We start from the raw sequence: 15,171 nt of genomic DNA, 5'->3' as shown, positions 1-15,171 counted from the left end.
TCTGTCATCTGAAAATCTGTAGAAATCTTTTTCTCAGGTGTATTTCTTGTTGTTGGTTTATACCTTTGTATTCCTTTATTTTTCATTTTATAGGAGTCTCAGGAGGGAGAAACCATGAATGGGAATGGTCAGTTCATCATTTTGACCCAAAAATATTTTATAATTTTTGAATAGTGACCTATATCCCTAGCCCCTTATTTATAGAATCATATAAAATCATTTAGTCTGCTTTGGAGGCTATTCAAAAAATGGCTTGATGAGGTCTATTAAGCAAGCATTTATTGAGCACTTATTCTGTGCCAAGTATTGTGTAATACAGAGAAAAGAGACATTGTTCTCACAGAATTCTTTTGATCTGATGGAGAAAATACAATAAAACACATCATTGCAATTTTGTGTGATAAATGCTATAGTAGAAGGTACTGTGAGAATAGATTGAATTGGTACTTTTATCTAATTTGGAACTGGAGGTGGAAGAGATGGAGAAAATTTTTTTCCAAAGGAGCTGAACTCTGAAATTGCAGTCATTAGATAAATGAAAGCTCATAATCTCTGATGAGCATTTTCAAAAGCGTGGGAACATAAGAGAACATGGCAAAACTGGTAGACCTGAGAGCAGTTTCTGATACCTGGGTTTGTATGAGGAAGTAATAAAACCAGAGAGGTAGTTAGGAACAAAGTTCTAAAAGCGGTAGGAGGCAATTATGAGATTTAACTTTTTTTTTACTGTTTTTATTGATTTTATAGAGAAAGGGAGAGGGAGAGTTAGAAACATCAATGATGAAAGAGAATCATTAATTGACTGCCTCCTGCATGCCCCCTACTGGGGATTGAGCCTGCAACCTGAGCATGTGCCCTAACCAGGAATTGAACCAGGGACCTCTTGGTTCATGGGTCAGTGCTCAACCACTGAGACACACCAGGTGGATATTTTACTTTAAGTTCATAATATTCTATATAATAAAAGCCCAGCTACCCAACGGCAGAACGACCGGTCAACCAGTCTCTAAGATGCACACTGACCACCAGCGGGCAGACGCTCAATGCAGGAGCTGCCCCCTGGTGGTCAGTGTGCTCCCACAGTGAGCAACGCTCGGCTGACCAGGATGAGCAGCTGCTCCCACTGTGAACCCTGGGCTGACAGGCAGGAACCTGGGCTGCGATCGCGCTTCCTCGCCCCCCAGGCTCCTGCTCCTCGCTCCCTGCCACCTCCTCTGGATGCCTATAGGCCGCACAGTGTTGCTGCTGTGCTCACAGAGCTGACCCCAGAGGATGGGAGGCAGGTTTGTGGCCGCCGCGGGACTGAGGCCTACTCCTCCACCTCTCAGCGCTATTGTCCCGGGGCCCGACCCCGACCAGGTCCCCGGGAGAGGCGAGTGCTCTGGCTCCTCGGAAGGTGCCGGACCAGGGAGCAGCCGCTCAGAGGCGGGTCCACAGCCGCTCTGCAGACCCGAATGAGCGGTGCTCCCACAGCGGCCAATCCCCACAGGCCATGCCCCCCATCAGTGCATGAATCCCGAGCACCGGGCCTCTGGTATTTTAATGATAGGGTTAATTTTGTGGTGAAACACTGATGTAAAGAGCAGAGTATGAAATGATAAGTCAAATACACGGTATAAAGAAAAAGCACGAGAGTTTTATCTATAACATTTCTGTAACTTTAAAAGGAGATCTGAAATATTAGGAAATACTAACTTTTCAAAATATTTTGGGTAGTAGGTATATCAATTTTTTTATTTCACTATATTGTAGTTTTTCAGAACTTTTTTTAAAGGAGGAAAAGATCATAGGAAATAGATTGTAATAAAATTTTACCGAACCTATCACTTTTGGGAACTCATGAAATGGTTCTTCTCTCCATCCTCCTCTACCCCACACACACACTATTTTATACTTTTTATCAGTGTTCCGTATTTCCTACAGAAAAAAAAATTCACTCCCAAATGAACAAAAATCACCCCACAAGGCAGTAGACATAAGAACTTTTCAAAAAATTCTAACATCCACTAATTATTAGTTACTGAAATTTAACCTCCCTATCAATTTCCTCATCCATAAAATAAATGGGTAAACATTTCTGCTTCCCAGAATTTACTATGAGAATCATGTAATGAAATACTCTGCAGCAATACATCTCCATAGGGAGTATATTTTTTGAATGACTATTTTGGGGAGGGACCTGACTTTGGAAGTAGATTGATTTGGTTTGTGGCTGAGAGGCTCAGTATTTGTTCTTGCAGCTATCACTAGAGTTAAACTGCTAGATGAAGCTCTTTTTAATGGGGAGTGTTGTTCATTCCTCTTGGAAGACAGGGTATTACAATGCCAATGTCATTCTGTGAGAACATTAAAGAGAACAATAGAGGCAGATATTTTGTTAAAAGCCCTGATTTATTTAGTAAGGCAGTACAAAGTTAAGTACCAAAAAAGGACTTTAATTTGCTATTGATGTGATCACGTTTGCATTTCAGAATCAATATAGCCGAATGGAGAATAAAAGAATCTTAGAGGGAGAAAGATGTTATTTTCTGTCTCTGCTTTTTAGTAGTTATATAATGTGTCTGGGTATGATAGCTGTGGTCTTCATGTTTGTATTTTTGAAGAACTATTTAAATTGATGGTATATTAGTTTATTAGGACTGTTATAACAGAGTATTTCAGACTGGGTGGCTTAAACAATAAGTTATTGTCTCATACTTCTGGACACTAGAAATCTAAAATCAAGGTGTCAGCAGGGTTGATTCTGGGGCTGTAAGGGGAGGTTCTGTTCCTGGCTTCTCTTTGCCTTGAAGATGGCTATTTGCTCCCTGTGTTTCTTCATGTTGTCTTTCCTCTGTGTGACTCTGGGTCCCAATTTTCCCTTTGTGTAAGGATATCAGTCATACTGGATTAGGGCCCATCCTGATGACCTCATTTCAACTTGATTGCCTCTGTAAAAACTTTGTTCTCCAAATAAGGCCACTTTCTGAGGTACAGAGTTAGGACTTCAACATATAAGACTTTGGGGGAACACAATGCAACCCTTAACAAATAGCTTAATGATTTTCATAAATTTTAGGAATTCTTGGCTGTTACCTCTTCATGAATTGTTTCTATTTCATTTTCCTTTCCTCCTGGAACTCTATGAATATATATATATATATATATATATATATATATATATATATATATATATATATATATATATATATATAATCTCATTGCTGTGTTCCAAATTTCTTTATTTGCTTTCTGTATTTTCTGTCCTTTTTTATCTCAGTGCTTCCTTCTGAATATTTTCTATGAACTGGTCTTCTAATTCATTAATTATCTCTTCTGCTAACCCTTATCTATTGTTAAGCCTATCTATTAATTTTGGTTGGTTTAGTTTTCAGTTTAAGAATTGCTATTTGGTTCCTTTTTAGAAAGAATTCAATTTTCTGGTAAAAGTTTGCTTATCTATTTTCTTCATCTTTGCTGTTCATATTTTTTGGTCTTACTTTTTTTGGGAGAACAATCTCAAACTTAAATATCTTAAATACATGAAGACTTTGTTTTCCTGAATCATCTATAATAATAAAAGCATAATATGCTAATTAGACTGGACGTCCTTTTTTCTGGACAAAGCGACAGCGGGCGGGGGCCGCGACAGAGGTGGCAGAGGCTCCCGGCCACGGTGGGGCCGGGGCCAAGGCCCTTGCACGAATTTCGTGCATCGGGCCTCTAGTCTATCCTACATAATAAAATGGTAATATGTAAATTACCATCACTCCGCTACGCCCACGATTGGGCCAGCAGGAGGCGCAAGGGGGCGGGACTCAGGGTGGCCAGGGTAGCTGATTGGGCCAGCAGGACGCTGAGCCATGGCTGCCCCGGAGGCTTTCGGAAGGCCTGGGGCACCGGCGGACAGCTGGCCAGGTCCCCCGCGATCAAAGGCCAAAGCGGGGGACCTGGCCGGCTGTCTGCTCCGGCGCAAGGCCTTTCGAAAGCCTCCGCAGCACCGGAGGCTTTCGGAAGGCCTGGGGCACCGGCGGACAGCCAGCCCGCTGGTGCACCAGGTGCATGATTAAATCATGCACTGGGCCTCTAGTATATATATAAAAGCCTAAGTGACCGTTGCAACTGGTCAACTGGTCGCTATGATGCGCACTGACCATCAGGGGATGCTCAATGCAGGAGCTGCCCCCTGGTGGTCAGTGCGCTCCCACAGCCAACCTCCCGCAGTCCCCGCCCCCCAGCTGGCTGGCCCCGATTGGGACTGGGTGAGATGGCCCCGATCACCGGCCAGGCCGAGGGACCCAACCCGTGCACAAATTTGTACACCAGGCCTCTAGTTTGAAAATAAGTTGCTAATACCCCATCCCTCACATACAGGGTGTCCCAAAAAAATGTATACACACTTTTAACAGCTGATAGCTGTTAAATGAAAACAAAATGTATTTTAATAAACACTGCCTTTATAATTATTCAAAGTGTGTTTATAAATTTTTGGGGGGATACCCTATATTTTCATGTGTATTTCCTCCCAATTATATTCTTCTTCATAAGCATAACATATAGCTATTTAATAGGGAAATTAATTGATACACTGACACACTATTATTATGTAATCCTCAGGCCTTATACAAATTTACCAGTTTTTAAAGCAAATGATCCTGTCTAGAATCACAATTTGCATTTATTGCATTGTCTTTATTTTCCTTTGATCTGGAATGGTTCCCCAGTCTTTTCCTTGACTTTCATGATCTAAATATGTTTGAAGATTATAAGTCACATATTTTGTACAATGTTTTAACTTGGATTTATGTGATGTTTCTTTGTGATCAGATTGAGATTATACATCTTTAGAAGCAATATCACAGAAGTGATTTGTTTGTTTCTCTTTTTATTATTTCAAATAACACACAAGTTTGATTTTACTACCTATAATATTCCACTTGATATTTTTTTATTAATGTGACATCTTCTAGGCTTGTCCATTGAAAAGTTCTACCTTGGTAATTGCTATGGGTTGAATTGTACCCCAAAAAGATATGTTGACACCCTAACCCCTAGTACATGTGAATGTGACCTTACATGGAAATAGGGTCTTTGAAGATGTAATCAAGTTAAGATGAGGTCATTAGGGTGGGCCTTATTCCAGTATAACTGGCATTCTAATCAAAAGAGGGAAATTTGGATACAGACACACAGGGAGAACATCATGTGACAACTGAAACAGATATTATAGTGATGCAGCTACAAGCCAAGAAATGCCAAGGGTTAATGGCAACCACCAGAAGCTAGGAAAAGACAAGGAAGGCCCTAGCTGGTTTGGCTCAGTGGATAGAGTCACCGGACTGAAGGGTCCCGGGTTCGATTCTGGTTAAGGGCACGTGCCCAGGTTGTGGCTTGACCCCCAGTGGGAGGCATGCAGGAGGCAGCCAATGAATGATTCTCTCTCATCACTGATGTTTCTATTTCTCTCTCCCTCTCCCTTCCTCTCTGAAATCAATAAAAAAATATTTTTTTTAATTAAAAAAAAAAAAGATAAGGAAAGATTCTGCCCAGGCTCTGAGGAAACATAGCCTTGCTGACCTCTTGATTTTGGACTTCTAGCCTCCAGAATTAGGAGACAATAAATTTGCTGTATTAAGCCACCCAATTAGTGGTATTTTATTACCACAACCCTAGGAAACTGGCATAGTAATTAAGTGTTTTGTTGGGAGATATTTTGAAACTATGTAAATATATTGTTCCATATCAAACTTTCTATTTATTTATATAGTATGGACTCATAGAGTTCTATATATTTGTTATTCTAACTCATTACTACCATTACTTACCTTGATGCTCAACGTGTCCCAGATTTGGCCAGTAGGAGCTCCTTTCAAGCTGTTTTATTTGTTCTTTTGACATATCCCTACATTTTTTGAACATTTCTTTATTTTTTGTTCAGGCTCATCTTGCACTTTCTTGTGCCCCCATCTCTCCTCCATCTCCCCAAAATCAGTCATTTCTCCACAGAGCCTGGTTTCTTATAGTGAAAAATCACATTTAGAAACCAAGATTTGTGTATTAGGTCCGCTCATTACTATTGGGACAGCACTGCGGCCAGACTTTATCAGTGTAACAGGAAATAGATGGGGTGGGCAAAAGTGAGTTTCCAGTGTGAGTATGCAAAACACGGTTTATTCTTATATTATTTATTAATTTTTGTATTGTTTATTTATATTTGTCTTGTTATTGTTATTATTTTGTATCCTTACTTACTATCTTTTAGGTGATGATGGTTGCTAATTTAACTTACTTTGCCACGGGTGTGTATGTGTGTGCGTGTGTGTGCACAAGCACATAACCTATATACACACACATTTGCATCTGTATTTATTTCTATACTAGAGGCCTTGTGCACAAAATTCGCACACTCGGGTGTGCAAGAGGCAGCTGATTGATGTTTCTCTCTCATCAATGTTTCTAACTCTCTATCCCTCTCTCTTCCTCTGTAAAAAATCAATAAAATATATTTTAAAAAAAGAAAAAAAGATAATCAGATCATTAAGATTTAAGCCAGGTGATCAAAGTTAACATCAATAGTGGTACATCAGACAACAGTATGGTAGATAACAGAGGGGAAAGGGAGGTGGGGGAGAGGAGGGTTGAAGAGGACAAAGGGGGTCAAATATATGGTAACTGAAGGAGACTTGACTGTGTGTGATGGGCACACAGTGCAATATAAAGATGATGTATTATGGAATTGTACACTTGAAACTTAATCTTTTTCTCTTTTAGGCATACAAAACCTTTGCTAATCGAGTGAACAATTTAAAGAAAAAGCTGGATCAATTGAAATCAACCCTTCCTGATCCAGAAGAATCACCAGTTCCTTCCCCAAGTATGGATGCTCCCTCCCCGACTGGTTCTGAGTCTCCTTTTCAAGGAATGGGAGGTGAAGAATCCCAGTCACCAGCTGTGGAGAGTGAGAAATCTGCCACACCTGAGCCTGCAACAGATAATCGTGATGTGGAAGACATGGAACTCTCAGATGTAGAAGATGATGGGTCAAAAATTATTGGTATGTCCTTATTGATTAGTAGGCAACTTGTTCCTTATCTGTTTTACTTTCCCACCAATAAATCTATCATAGGCAGATGTTAAAAGATAGTTTACCTCTGGCAGGGAAGCTCAGTTGGTTAGAGCATCATCCCAGTACACCAAGGTTGCAGGTTTGATCCCCCAGTTAAGGCACATACAAGAATCAATCAATGAATGCATACATAAGTGGAACAACAAATTGGTCTCTCTCTCTCTCTATCTCTCTCTCTTTCTCACTCTAAAAATCAATAATTTATATATATTTTTAAAGATAGTTCAATTCTTACAAGGTAGAATACCAAGGTAGCAAACATTATTGTCTCCATAGCAATGGTTCAGGATTTGGTAAGCCACATGGGTGAAGAATCATTGCTCAGGATTTCTGTTGTTCAATATGGTAGCCACTAGCTACATGTGACTGTTGAGCGTTTGAAATGTGGCTTATCGAGCTTGAGATGTGCTCTAAGTATAAAAGGTACACACTAATATATTGAAATAAATAAAACATTATTAAAATTAATTTTACCTTAGTGTGGCCACTCGAAAATTTAAACATATATGTAGCTTGAATTATATTTTTATTGAACAGTACTGCTCTAGAGGGAGGAGCATTTATATTGAAATTCCTTATTCTCTGTCACTCTTAACCTTCAAGATTCCAAAGCAACAGTTTGTTTACCACACTTTCAAAATGAATCTGGATAGCTCTGGCCAGTGTGACTCAGTAGGTTGAGTGTCATTCCATGTTCCTGTCAGGGCACATGCCAGGAATGCAGGCTTGATCCCCAGGAGGATGTTCACAGTGACATTTCTCTCCCTCTTTCCTTCTCTCCCTCTCTCCCTTTTCCCCCCTCTCTGTTTCTTCCCCCCCCCCCCCCCCTTCCTTCCTGTCTCTCTAAAATCAATACCAAAAAAAACCTTTAAAAAAAAGCTAGCCTGCATTGGTGAATTGTTTTTCTGACATCCCCAGCTTTTATAATTATTGGAGAGTTTTTGATTTGTGTTGAATTTAATGTGCTATCCATACAGTGTGTAGCCTTTTAGTTATTAAAAGTATCAAGAGTTGAAATTGCAGTTTCAAATTAGTGCCTAATTGCATCCCCTAATAGGCCAATATCAGGAAGCCACACAAAAATACGGTAAAGTCCATTTCTTTAGAAAGCTCTCAGGTTAACAAAAAAGATAGGACAATTTATGACATAAATATCATTACTGAAAGACAGAACACGAAAGTGTACTCAATAATAACATGCTTCTAGAAATGTACAAATTTAATATACAGATGCTAAGAAGATGCAAATAAATCATTAAAAATAAGATAAAGTAGCCCCAGCTGGTTTGGCTCCATGGATAGAGCGTCAGCCTGTGGACTGAAAGGTCTTGGGTTCGATTCCGGCCAATGGCACATGCCCGGGTTGCGGGCTCAATCCCCAGTAGGGGCCTGCAGGAGGCAGCCAATCAATGATTCTCTCTCATCATTGATGTTTCTCTCTCTTTCTTTCTCCCTTCCTCTCTGAAATCAATAAAAATAAATTTTTTAGAAAAAAGATAAAGTATGAATTTGGGGAATTCCTTTTAAGCAGGTGTTGAAGTCAGGAAGGATCATAGATTATAAAGAGTGGGGCTTTTAAAGAAATCATGAAGTGAGTGATTTTCTATAAAGCATAGTGCTTTTTACTCCCAAATCAGGAACTAGTAGGACATGCTGTTTCATACTGGAAGTAGAGTCTGGATAGTAATAAGATGCACTAATACTTGTTTTCTTTGCTTAAATAGTAGAGGACAGGAAGGAAAAACCTGTGGAGAAGTCGGCTGTATCCACTTCTGTACCTACAAAGCCAACAGAAAGTATCTCAAAGGCCTCTTCATGTACCCCAGTGCCTGTGACCATGACAGCAACCTCGCCTCTACCAAAGCCTGTGAATACTTCTCTTCTTTCCCCTTCTCCAGCATTGGCTTTGCCAAACCTGGCTAATGTGGATCTGGCAAAGATCAGTTCCATCCTTAGTAGCCTAACATCAGTCATGAAAAATACAGGTAAGCAAGCCCAGTAAAGAGGATAAAAGGCTGACTTTCATCGTTCTAATTGAACCATCAGTCTGTTTTTTGTTGGATTTTTAAAATTAAAAGTAATTTTTTAAATTTACCTAAAAGTAGTATCTATCTATCTATCTATCTATCTATCTATCTATCTATCTATCTATCTATAAAAGCCTAAGCGACCGTTACAACCGAATAACCAGAACAACTGGTTGACCAGTCACTATGACGCACACTGACTACCGAGGGGCAGACGCTCAATGCAGGAGCTGCCCCCCTGGTGGTTAGTGCGCTCCCACAAAAAATAAATATAATTCTACCCCAAAGAAAATCACTTGTATATATAACCTTACCAAGTATGTGTGTATCTGAATGTTTTGGGAGATTAAATATTTGTAATAATTGTTCTTTTAATAATTGAAGCATATTGCATATACTGTTTTGACACCAGCTATTTAAAATTTTAGCTATATAGTTTTTTAGTATTTATTTAAGCCTTTTAATTTTAGACATCCAGTATGTCTCCAATTTTTCACGAACAACCATGATGCCAAAATTTTATGTACAACCCTTCCTATAAGGGTTGATGCATATATAGGGCTTTTTTAAAAAAATGGAAATTTTAATGAGTATGTAGAGCACCTCCACATACTCATCACTCATCTTCAACTATATAAACACATGGCCTACCCAATCCTGATTATTTTGAAGGAAATCCCAATTATTTCATTTCTTCAAAGTACTTAAATATATGATTTCTAAAAGATAGATTCTCCAAAAAATCAGCACTTAGATTTTTTAAGTCTTTTCATGTTATAATTACAATGATCTCCAAAAATGTACTATTTATGTTCCAGGTACTATATAAAAGTCCCCGTTGTGCCGCAGCTTCTCCAAAACTATTTTGTTTTGTTTTAATCTTTATTAAATTCAATCTTTAAAAGTTGTTTGTTTTAATTTGCATCCTTTTGATTAAAGATGTGGTTTAAATATTTTTCATTTGCTTATAATGTTTTGTGTGAAATACCTGTTCATATTTTTGATCATTAAAAAAAATCAAAAATTATTTTATATTTATATACTTTTTCCCTATGTTAAATATCAATCTATTGTTTTAAAATATAAAAGTAAAAGGAGGTTGCTTATATAATCTCGTTTTATAGATCATTTCAAAAGCAAAATCTTATTAATCACATAAAATTATGCTGTGGCTGAGTTATACAATTGCAGGGGCTCTGATCATAATCAGTCAGCAATATTTTGGGGGCACCTACAGTACTCTGAGGTGTAGGTTTCATTTCATAGAGAAAAAAGAAATAGGTTCCTTAGTCTCTTTGAGTTGGAGCTCTCAAAACTAAGGGAATTACATATGAGAAAAACTTAATATTTGTTTATTTTAGGGGTGCTCCAACTAGATGGAAGCAAATCTTCATCTAATTTTCAGATTTGGGGGCGGGGGGGTACAAGCCATGATATGGACCATTTGTGAATCAGTCATAGAAAAATTTTGGATGGAAAGTATTATGGATTTAAAAGTCATTTTGAGTTGCATTTGCTTGAGTTAATCTTTCTGCCACCAGGGGTCAGTCCTGCATCAAGACCTTCTCCAGGAACTCCTACAAGTCCTGGCAACCTCTCCAGTGGCCTGAAAACACCTGCACCTGCCACAACAACATCTCACAACCCTCTGGCAAATATCCTCTCGAAAGTGGAGATCACCCCAGAGAGCATTCTGTCTGCTCTTTCCAAAACCCAGACCCAGTCAGCCCCTGCCCTGCAAGGTAAACTGACATGCCAGAGGGACTTGAACTGTCTGTGCTTGTCTCTGGCTTAAGCCTGGGTTCCATTTCTGAGAAAAAAGAAAAAAAATCCAAAGCCATGAAATATATAATATAGTTGATTAATTATTCTCTTTATATTTAGCATCTGTGAGCTGGCATTTGTAGTATTATAAAGAATCAAAGATGAGAGAGACTTTAAATATCATCTAGTCTAATCCCCTCCTTTTCAGGTGAGGAAATTAAGGCTCAGTGAGGTGATGTGACCTGCTTAAGGTCACACATCTACCTATTCAATGATGAGCCAAGACTAAAAGCCATATTTCTTGACTGGAGTCCGGTATTCTTTCACCTACACCATGACACCCTAGGGGCTGCATTTATCCCAGCTCTTAGTACAGGTTAGTATATGTTGAGGTTTACATATTTTAATGTTAACTGAAGCTGAAGACAGTAAGAAAGGTCAATCTGCTATCAAATATCTTACGAGATATGATTGTCTCATTTATGACCTAATGTTTTATAGAGGCCTCTATTTATAGATATGTATGTAGTGAATCTTTTTTTTTTTTTGCTTACATATAATATCTACCTTATTTGAACCTCTCTTCAACTTTGCTAATTATCTGTGTTGGGCCTAAAACTGTTCACTTCTAACATTTTTTTTTTTTCATTAACTTCCCTGCTCTCTATTCCCAGACCCTCCAGCTACCAACACAAGTATCTCAGTATAGTTATGTATTAATTACAAATAGCAGAACAGTATCTTTATAGTGATTTACTCTATATCACTAGATCTCAACCAGGAAGCTCCAGGGGATATTTGCCAGTGCCCTAAAGGCGTTGTTTGTTATAACTGTGGTGGGTAGAGATGCTGCTGCATCTAATACATAAAGGCCAGGGTAGCAGCTGAACATTCTACAGTGCACAGGACAGCCCCAGCAATAAAGAATTATCCAGCCCCAAATGCCAGTAGGACTGAGGTTGAGAAACTGCTTTATATGAATAGAGAACATTACAGGTATCAATTTTATTTCCTAACTGTTCTGTAAGTGGATCAGCCAAGCACTATATTATAGTGAACTTTGTCTTAAGATATAGGAGAATTTTAGTACATTGAACTAAATACAATTTTTTAAATTGATTTTTAGAGAGGTAGGTTGAGAGGGAGGGAGGGAGGGAAAGAGGAAGAGAGACAGAAACATCGATGTGAGAGAAAAACGTCAATCAGATGCCTTCCACGTGTGCCCTGAATGAGGATCAAACCTGCAACCTGGGTATGTGCCAGGTTGATGGGGAACCAAACCTGCCACCGTTTGGTCTAAGGGACAGTGTTCTAACCAACTGAGCCATACCAGCCAGGGCTGAACTAAATAGTACTAAATGATAATTCATATCCCCAATTCATAGACCGACCAGCAATAAAGAATTAATGATAATACTACAGCACATCTTATACTACTAATTTCAGAGATAGTTTTAGAGATTAGCATCATGTTTATGATTCTCCCTTCTAGCCTATAATTATAGTAAAAATTTTGAACTCACTAGTTTTAGCTTCTTGGATAGATATATCTTAAAGAAGAAGCTTTTCTTTTTTTTAATACTTCCAAGTTTTTATTACAGCAGTGTACCAAATTAACAGTTCTTGTTAGTTGGCCAAAGTAGCAGATGGTTCCCCAGTCTCAGTGGCTTACCACAATACAAGTTTATATCTTGCTAACATTACACACACTTGACGCAGCTGTTCTCAGTCTGGGAGCGCATCATTTTAAAAAAAAAATACATTTTTATTGATTTCAGAGAGGAAGGAAGAGGGAGTGAGAGATAGAAACATCCATGACGAGAGAGAATCATGGTGGATCGGCTGCCTCCTGCAAGTCCCCCACTGGGGATCGAGCCCACAACCCGGGCATGTGCCCTTGACCAGAATCGAACCTGGGACCTTTCAGTTTGCAGGCCAATGCTCTATTCACTGAGCCAAACCGGCTAGGGCTGGGAGCACATCTTGATGCCTCCCTTCCAGACAGTGATTCAGAGACCCAGGTTCTTTGCATCTTGTGACTTTTCTCCAGTATGTGGCTGCCCTGGCAATGGGCTCCATTTCAGCCAGACAGCCAGGGACCGAGCAGGGGGAGCTATGCAGGGGAGGTGTATGAGCCAGGCCTGCAGGTGGGGAGCTCCACCCTCATCCCGTGCCTCACATTCAGTTTTACAGCCAGGTCTCACTGCAGAGGAGGTTGAGGAATGTAATTTAGCTCTGCAGCCATGATCTAGGCCAGGTTCTTCTACTGTTTCACCCTCCGAGGTCCAGGGGCTGCAAACCAGCTTTCTGAGAAAGGGAAGTGGCAATGGCAAGGGAGGGATGCTGTGTTGTCCTGGTCTTCGATCTCCCCGTCTCTGTCCCATCGTGGTTTGCTGTCTTTTACCAGAGGGGTGAGGTCCTCGCCTCCAACTGTTGATTGTGGAAGTAGAAGTCTCATGATACCCTGAAAAAAAGAATTTTCTAAGACTCGCATGGGAGAATGAGTGAATTGTTTTATTTGCATGGAATTAATTCCTTGAATTTCAAGGTCCCATTTCCTTAGTCCAGTCATAGAAGACGTGTAACTGGGAGTTCAGCAGAGCAAAAATCAGAGCCAGCGTCCAGAGTTTCCTTTCCATGTTAGAGCCGAGTCTAGTCCAGCATCAGCTAGCTTAGTTGTGTTTCCTTCTGCAGTCCATCAGTCCATTGCATGCGGAGTCTACATGGCTGTACAGGCAAATGCAAGAGGAACAAGAATAGCTTTGGGCACACACTCACACACACACCCCGCCCCCGGAAATTGTTGCAACAGGATTATGTGGGCTTTCTTATCAGGCAAAATTTGAGCAGAACTAGGTGTGTTCTGACAAAATGAGAAGTGGAAATCCCAGAAAACAACATTTGTGGAATAACAGGGCAGTTCATCACCTTTCATTTCTTTAGAGAAAGTGGAATTCTCCTTAACTTAAGACAACTGTGCCCAGCAACCTAAATAGATGTGTTTCTTCAAAGACTATAAAGAAAATCTCTTAGAACTTTGCTCTGATTATGTCACTCATAGCCCTTATTGGCAGATTTTCAACACAAAAGAATGATTTAAGTGGGCAAAGGGCTGTAGAGCAAGCATGTCAAACTTGCAGCTGGTGGGCTTTGAGTTTGACATGCTTGCTGTAGAGTATGGCTTGTTAAGATGGAAGAAAAGTGCCCTGGCTGGTGTTGCTCAGTGGTTAGAGCACCAGATTGCACACCCAAGGGTGGTGAGTTCGATTTTGGTCAAGGGCACGTAACTGGGTTGTCCATTCGTTCCCTGCCTCAGATCAGGGCACACTCGGGAGGCGGCAACCAATCGATGTGTCTCTTTCACATCAGTATTTCTCTCTCCCCCATTCCCTCCTTCCACTTCTGAAAAGCAATGGAAAAAATATCCTCAGGTGAGTATTAACAGAAAAAGATTGAAGAAAAGTAATATTTAGTGGTACAAAACTGTTTCACCTATTGCCAGGAATCTGAATAGTATCTTTCTTTTTTTATTTCTTGTTTTTTTTGTGGTGGTTTTATTTGTATTTTGTTAATCCTCACCCAAGGGTATTTTTCAGGTTCGAATCCTAGCCCCAGTCACGGTATGTAGGGGAGACAACCAGTCGGTGTGTGTCTCTCATATCGATGTTTCTCTCACTCTCTCTCTCCCCCTACCTTCTTCCCTCCCACTCTCTCTAAAAAAATCAATGGGGGGAGGGATACGGGGGTCAATGGGGAAAATAAGGGGGCATATGTAATACTTTCAACAATAAAGAATTATTTTTTAAAAAAGAATTTTGAAAATGTCCTCAGGTGAGGATTAATTTTTTTAAAAAATCTTCAGACCTTAAATCTCTTAGCAAATATGGATTAAAATTAAAATTTTGAAGAAATATTAATTGAAGTATTTTATGAAGTATTTTCTTTCACCATGTCATTATGAAGAAGCCATTTTAGTGTATAACTAAAAGCTATAAGTTTGGGTGGAGTATATACAAGTTTTCATTTATGACTAGAAAGTGGGTACATTTTCTAAAATAGGATTTTAATGTATAGGACCTGTTATCTTCTTTTTGTCATGTTTTTCTACAAAAATTTCTACAGGAGCAGTTTGCTTTGATGGACTTCAGCCTTTGCCCCAAAAATTCTATTTCATGGCTTCTGAGAAGTTTTTGTCTATCATTAAGTAGGGTTGAATCTTACCACTATCAACAGTAATCCTTGAGTTTTCCCCGATATAAGGTGGTGGTGGGGGGG

General features: G+C 39.5%; 1 protein-coding gene across 4 annotated transcripts in view; it reads left to right on the top strand.

Moving 5' to 3' along the window:
• Positions 1–15,171, top strand: part of RPRD2 (regulation of nuclear pre-mRNA domain containing 2) — a 71,160-nt gene that overhangs the window by 45,875 nt on the left and 10,114 nt on the right. For all 4 annotated transcript variants that reach the window (XM_079761758.1, XM_079761757.1, XM_079761760.1 and 1 more), the window contains 3 exons: positions 6,751–7,033; positions 8,830–9,090; positions 10,674–10,874. In XM_079761758.1, the coding sequence (XP_079617884.1) occupies positions 6,751–7,033; positions 8,830–9,090; positions 10,674–10,874 (745 nt within the window). The remainder of the gene's footprint in view (positions 1–6,750; positions 7,034–8,829; positions 9,091–10,673; positions 10,875–15,171) is intronic.

This window comes from Cnephaeus nilssonii (genome assembly GCF_951640355.1).
Source record: "Cnephaeus nilssonii genome assembly, chromosome: 21".
NCBI lineage: Eukaryota > Metazoa > Chordata > Mammalia > Chiroptera > Vespertilionidae > Cnephaeus > Cnephaeus nilssonii.
Note: the sequence above shows the minus strand (reverse complement) of the source record. Positions and strands in the feature narration are given on the sequence as shown.